Raw genomic sequence first — 7197 nt, forward strand, 5'->3', positions numbered from 1 at the left:
GACCGACCCAGCAATTTGTGCAAAATCAAATGGCCCATTTAGCCAGACCCAAGAGGCCAAGAGGACGATAATGGGCCGTAGTAGGGTAGAACCGTACAAGTTTGTGCCCGCGACGAACACAAGAGAGCGGCGGCGGCGGCACGAGACCCCGAAGCCCTCCCGCGCCGCCTCCCTTACCCCGATGGAGCCGCCGCAGGAAGCGGCGGCAGCCGCCTGCCGCAAGCGGCGCCGGCGAGGAGGCGGCAGGAACCGCCGGAAGCCCCGGGCTCCGTCGTCTTCGCAGGAGGCGCCTCCACCCCCCTCCCCTCCGGCGAAGCGGCAGCGCGGGGCCGCCAACGCCACGCCGGAGGGGCGAGGCAGCAAGGCGAGGCCTGCGAGCCTCCTCGACAAGGTAATCGGCTCACACTGGAGCAGCAGCGGTATGCAGTACCAGTAGCAGTGGCCGGTGGGTTGGTTTCGATTCGTTTCGTGTGCAGAAGCACTGCAAATCTGTTCTGATAGCATCGAGAAGAAATTTTGGGTACGGTCGATGGGTTGACTGGTTGATTGGATCCTCTGCGGGTGACGTCAAAGGATAGATTGCCTCATTGCTCCTGCTATTCTTAGTAGCAACAGTAAAAGCACCAAACCTTAATAATTCCGTTTAGAGCTTCATATTTTCTTATAGATGGTTCAATATGTTATATCTGCACAGTATTCACAATGTTTTAGGCAACACAATATTGAATACTCCCCCCATCCTTAAATGTTCGATGCCGTTGACTTTTTCATATACGTTTGACTACTCGTTTTATTCAAAAAATTTACATAATTATTAATTATTTTTAAATCATTTCATTTATTGTTAATATACTTTTATGTATATATATAGTTTTACATATTTGACAAAAAAATTTAAATAAGACGAATAGTCAAACGTATATAAAAAAGTCAACAACGTCAAACATTTAAGGATGGAGGTAACGTCAAACATTTAAGGATGGAGGTAGTACTTTTTTTTTTAGCCAACAGGCCCAGCACAGTATCCACATCTTGCTTGTATTTGCCGCTCAATAAATTTACTTCTCTGCCCCAAAACAAGTTCATATCAAAACAAGTTCATATTTCTAGTTCAATTTTGAACTAGAAAGATGAGCTTACTTTGGGATAGAGGAATTAATAACATTGCTAAAAACAAAATAACAAATTATCCTGCGATTTGGAGATGAGCCATGGCTAACATGAATGTGTTACTACTGAGTTTACCTTCTGTTCATTACATTTTTCTCTGAGCTAATTAGTCGATATGTTTTTCTTATGACGTGCACTCTAGATGCGTGCAAGGTTATCTGGCGGTCATTTCAGAATGTTAAATGAGAAACTATACACTTGCAGGTTTGCATTCTTCTCCACAGAAAACTACTTTACGCTAATCATGTGTTGTTAGCCTTGAATGCTTTGCGTTGTCTTACTGGATTGGACAGTTTTCTGCCAATAATGAAGTGTAGGAACATGACTGTACTTCATATTTTGAAATAGCCACATAGTATTGTAGCTTACTTTTTGTACAACATGCTGCTGCCATTAATCGTGCTAAGTGCTAGTGGTGTGGATCAATCTTAACCTTCATGCTCTGTCTGACCTGGCACTGCTAATTACCCGACATATCAACTGCTATGCCTGAAAAACGGATTGTCCTCTCACTTGTGGTGCATAGTATTCTAAATTGGAGTACTCAATAGACTTTGACTTTACCCTTGGATCTGGAACTGTAGAAACCAGAGCTTTATTTTTGCACGATTCACTCTTTTACTCAAACATTGTTTAATTCTTTTCAGTGGACAAGATGCATTTGACTACTTCACAAATGAGCCTGACCTTTTCGATGTGGTATGTTATGCACTTTTCATCCATCTTGATAATTTTATTGTTTTTTAAAATAATTTTATCTTGTAAGGCTATAGACACAAATTTTGGAATTTAGGTAGCAACTATTTCATATCTTACCTTACCAACCCATGAGTCAGTGCCTTTTTTGACCTCTACAATTCTACCTACACGAACCTCATTCTATCAGTTGTCTCTTTCTTATTTGAATACTTCTTCATGTATTTTTGTCAGAGGAAAATGCATTGCATCAGCTGATACGCAGGGACTTCTTGCATAGCTTGTTCAGGGTTTATTGTCACCTGATGCATGGCTGATATTTCACTTTGTTCTCTTTTAGTATCATGCAGGATATCAAGAACAAATGTCACATTGGCCAGAGCAACCAGTAAATGTTATTATTAACTGGTTGAAGAGTCATAGTGCATCTTGGACAGTTGCAGATTTTGGCTGTGGTAAGAATGCTAAACATTCAGTCATTTACTCTCAAGATGTTGACATGTTCTCACAATGTTTAATCATGCTAATACAATTGACATCTTGTTAGGCAATGCAGCAGTTTCTAAAAATGTGAAGAATAAGGTATTCTCCATCGATCTTGTTTCAGAGGATCCATCAGTGATCGCATGTGATATGGCTCATGTAAGCATTTAACCATATCATGTACCTCTTTGATGCTTTAACTTGCGTGTGTTTTGTCTCGGTGCGTTAGCATCCACTTCTTGGTTCATTTCCAGTTTGACTTCAGGAGGAATTTACAACTACACTATGTTTACTATGCTTCACCAATCACCACTACACTGTGTCATTACAAAATAAACAAACTTTAAACCTCCAAATATTGGCTAAATTCTTGTATAAGGTCATTTTTACCTTTATTTCTTAGCGTGCGGCCATAATTTATCCATGATATCGAACCATTACAGGCTAGTGCTCTTTTAGCACTGAATTCTGATGCTAACATCTTCTTAGAAGCCATTATGCCAATACTCAATACAGTCATGTGTGAATTAGAAGTAATGTTAGTATATGCATGAAGGGCCAATGGTTATGCAGCTTTCCAGTTGCTACCTTCCTATGATTAAAGTGTATTAGTCATAAAAAACAAGTTCTATTTCTTTCTTTAATTCATGACAGCAAGGAAGAAATCACTAGCTTTTGGGACACCACGGTAACGGAATTTTCCTAATAGTTAGAAATGTGATTTACTAAAATAGTTGATGACTCCATTATATATCCTCATGGTTCTGTGCTCGTCATGGGGCTTCATCAAGTGTTTTCATTTAACTTTGACATTCTTAACGTTTGTTGTGATCCACCATGTGCAATGTTCCCTCTGTAAACAAGAAGTTAATCTAAAAGTATTTGAAACTAATTATATCAAACAAACACTAAAATATCTGTTTTTTTTATCTGAGTTGTTAAACTAAAGGTCTTGTTATTTCTAGACTCCATTGCAGTCGTCCTCTGTAGAAGTGGCAATATTTTGTCTTTCTTTGATGGGAACAAACTATCCGAGATACATAGAGGAAGCAAACAGAGTTCTCAAGCCAAGGTTCACCACTATTCATTAGCTGCTACACTTCTATGACAGTCTATGACCCCCTCTTTTACTATTGATACATTTGTTTATCCAGTGGTTGGCTTCTTATTGCTGAAGTGAGGAGTAGGCTAGACCCAAACACTGGAGGTGCTGATCCTGATAAATTTTGTGAAGCCATCAGCAAGCTTGGGTTTTCCCTTGTTTCAAAGGTTTGTATTCTTAAGGTTTTCTTCTACCTTGTTCTCAAGTGAACTTAGGGGCTGTTTCGGTTGTTGCCATTTATAATGCCAAATTTTGGTAAGGTTGTGTACACGATGTGTTTGTTATGATGCCTTTCTCAAACTTTTCATCTGATGATGAGTTAGGAAGTTTTTGGAATTACCAATTTTTGGTATGGAGGGATATATGAAGCATGTTTGGTTTGCTACCTTGCCAAATTTTGGTATGGCTGAAAGCATAACAAACCAAACAGCCTCGTGGTTATGTTGAGGTAATTTTATATAATGAAGCCCTAGAATGATTATAACATAACAGTGGTGTTAACTGATGGCAAACCGAGGCTGAAGTCCTGAGCCACATATGTGAAAAAGGTCATACAATCCATTTGTGAACTGATGGAATAACAACTTGTATACTGAATATTTTTTTGACGTTTTGGAGGGCTGAAAAGTAGCTTGATAGGATTTGGGAATCATTATATTTCGGAAAAGCCCAAATATCCCCCCCCCCCTCAAAAAAAAAAACTTTGGATGGAAGTTTGTTTAGCACCTTGAACCTTAAAACCAGACATCTAACCCCAAAACTTTGCAATACTGTTTAATGTTCACTCCATAAGGTGGTTTTGTGTTTATGAAAGCTTAAGTGAGCGGTTTTGAATAATTGTTATAACATATTGACAATTATTGGTCATCAATTTATACTCTATATTTATGTCATACTATAGTATTATATCGTACTTGGTATAACCCTGTTTGTCTTAGCTCTTTATGCTATGTTCCACATACAACTATGTCTGAGTATCACTAAATATTCAGAGCTATGATGTTGCTTTTAGTGCAGTAGTTACCTAACCATAGGTCTTATTTCCAAAATATCCCATCCTTATCGTGTGCTTCAGAAACTAATATGTTCTTTGTGCCCATTCTTTGTTATGGTATCTGAAATGTTCCCATTAATGTTTCACCACTTTGTCCCATGCTCAAAAGTCTGTATTGACACAAACCATACTGTGTGAAAAGAGAACAATGTCATCATGTTTTCTAATTTGTGATTGACTCCTTTCCGCAGGACGCGAAAAACAAAATGTTCATTCTGTTCTATTTCCGGAAAAAGGTCAGTCATGCCACTTCCGTACCTTAACTAAATTACTCCATACTTTGATCATCGGGAGATTATTTGTCCAGCTATCTGTCTGGCACTGAATGCTTCACATGTCTTTTCAGGAAAAGAGTAAGATGGTCAAAAATGTCGATTGGCCTCAGTTGAAACCTTGCTTGTACAAACGCCGATGATCCCATCCACTGATAATTGTAATTGTACTTAGACCTCTTCCAAAGTTCTCTTACATTAAATTATTGTTGTACTTTGTGTTCCCATATGTCAGGCTTATCCGTTTCTGTTAGTACCTATTCTCGTTTCGTTGTTGAACGATTTTCTATATGCGTTACCTAAGACATGTAGACATGTAGTGACTTGTCGAATGAGGTACTCTATCCGTCTAGAAAAAAAAAATTTCTGAAGATGAATTTAAACATAAACTAAGTTCAGATTCATCTTCAGAAATTCGTTTTTTTCTGATATGGAGGGAGAATGCTCACAGTGCAGTTTATAATTATGTATCTGACACACATACTGCGTGCAACTAAAACCAATAACTTTTCAATGCGTAATTGTGCCATTACGTGGCTAGTGACTGCAAACCTACTAGCTTAACAATGTGGTTGTCTCTTTAGCTAACTCGATATGCTACATTGCTACTGGTCTTCTTTTCTTGCTGCCTTTTGACTTGTAGCACACAGATGTGGATCGGTATTGACGGGTGACGGTCGCTGCCACTATGGATTACAGCCACGATCGATTTGCCTGACTGCGTGCCACTTTCTGGTGGAAATTCTGTTCCTTTTCCTGGGTCAAGTCATCTTTTTCGTCCCCGTGCGTGCGGGTGAAATTTGATTCGACCAGGTCTTCGGCGTGTCATGTTTGAATCGTAAGCAAAACATTGAATTTTTTTGCGAAATTTTTGGTGATATTTTAATCATATATCCTCTCTCTCCCCCTTTAAATTATTATTTTTGTAGGATTTATCCTCCTATGCAATTGATATGTATGCTCATGTTTGGCTTTAGGTTTATACCCAAAATTTAATTTTTAACCTTAAATTTGGAGTTGATTTTTGAGACTTTTTTTACCAAAGTTTAATTTTTTTTTGTTTTTAGATCGTTATGAACTTATATAAAAGCTTTATTAATAAATTATTTTTTGTTTGTAAATGTGTCGTCTGTAATTTTCTTGTTTACAACTGTAAAGATGAAGGTTGTTGACATCTGGGCCAGGAGGTAAATCCTCGACTTCAAAATTCAAAGAGTGCATGTGATCAAATTTCAACTCATGCCGTGGTCGGCTCACTGTATCTGCATTCCTTAACCAAAAATATTAAAATAAATCACCATTCGTGCACACGTGGCACGCGTTAGATCTCCAACTGGCAGAGAGATTAGAGAGACAGCTAGATCGATGTTGCAAATTTGCAATCGAATCGAAACGATGCCCTGGTTTTTGACATTGTTTTTTTTAATCCGTAGGCTGCTTCTCCATCCAGCACAGAAACACGTATACTAGCACTGTGCTACCACCACTACACGAAACACTACAAAATTCGGAGCAGATAAAAATAAGCAGATGCACCCGACGGTAGACACCCCCTAATCCCCAGATCAAGATTGTTTAATACCCAGACTAATCATGATGCCGCAGTGATAATGGAGCTGCCACCGCCAGGAAATTGTTAATCTCTCCGCGCGCAGTGCCACTCGGACGTTCGTGGAACTGGGCGAGTTTCTTGTGTGTTTTGCCCATCTTCTCCGGAGATGGCCTGAGAACTCGAAAACATGTATAGTCTGCGTGTTGAGTGGGTGCATAGCTGGGGAAAAGAAAATTTTGAGATGTCACCTTAGACATTTGTGAAGGTCAGAAGAGTTTTTTGACATAAATGAAAAAACGAATTTCACGGCTCGCCTGGAAACTACGAGACGTATCTTTTGAGCCTAATTAATCCTTCATTAGCACATATGGCATACTGTAGCACTTATGGCTAATCGTGGACTAATTAGATTTAAAAGATTCGTTTTAAGATTTCTTACATAACAGTGCGTGCATCTATGTTTAATGCTCTGTCTGGGTGTCCAACGATTCGATGTGAAAATTTTTTAGAAACTAGCACTCTCCTGATTTTTTATTTTTATTTTTTAGTTTGCACTGGAGAGACCTGCGATTCAGCTTGACGCGGCTAGATGTGGCGAGAGAATTTTCCAGTCAAGCGCCAATATATTTTTATGCCGGCAGCATTACGGCAACACCAAAGATGAAACAATATCCGTTGAGGACCCACCCACAGTTCACTCGAATTCTTTCTTACCGCCTAAGTTTCATGTTATAAGTTATTCTTAACATCTCTAAATTTATATATACATTTATTTATTGATATATAAATAATAGAGATAAGACCAAAATATCTTATATTATGAAAAAAAATTCTTGTTAGCCTATGAAGTTCTTTACTTTAGTCCTCA

At 38.7% G+C, this 7197-nt stretch overlaps 1 protein-coding gene across 1 annotated transcript; it reads left to right on the plus strand.

Moving 5' to 3' along the window:
- The first annotated feature begins 107 nt into the window (after positions 1–107).
- On the plus strand, positions 108–5291 carry LOC102703950 (ribosomal RNA-processing protein 8). Its single transcript, XM_006650720.3, has 9 exons — positions 108–391; positions 1313–1374; positions 1818–1869; positions 2207–2321; positions 2414–2508; positions 3315–3421; positions 3504–3618; positions 4697–4741; positions 4852–5291. Exons 1-9 carry the CDS (start codon positions 182–184, stop codon positions 4918–4920), a joined length of 870 nt encoding a protein of 289 aa, XP_006650783.2. The 5' UTR covers positions 108–181; the 3' UTR covers positions 4921–5291.
- The last annotated feature ends 1906 nt before the right edge of the window (positions 5292–7197 follow it).

The sequence above is a fragment of the Oryza brachyantha genome, chromosome 3 (assembly GCF_000231095.2).
Source record: "Oryza brachyantha chromosome 3, ObraRS2, whole genome shotgun sequence".
Taxonomy (NCBI): domain Eukaryota; kingdom Viridiplantae; phylum Streptophyta; class Magnoliopsida; order Poales; family Poaceae; genus Oryza; species Oryza brachyantha.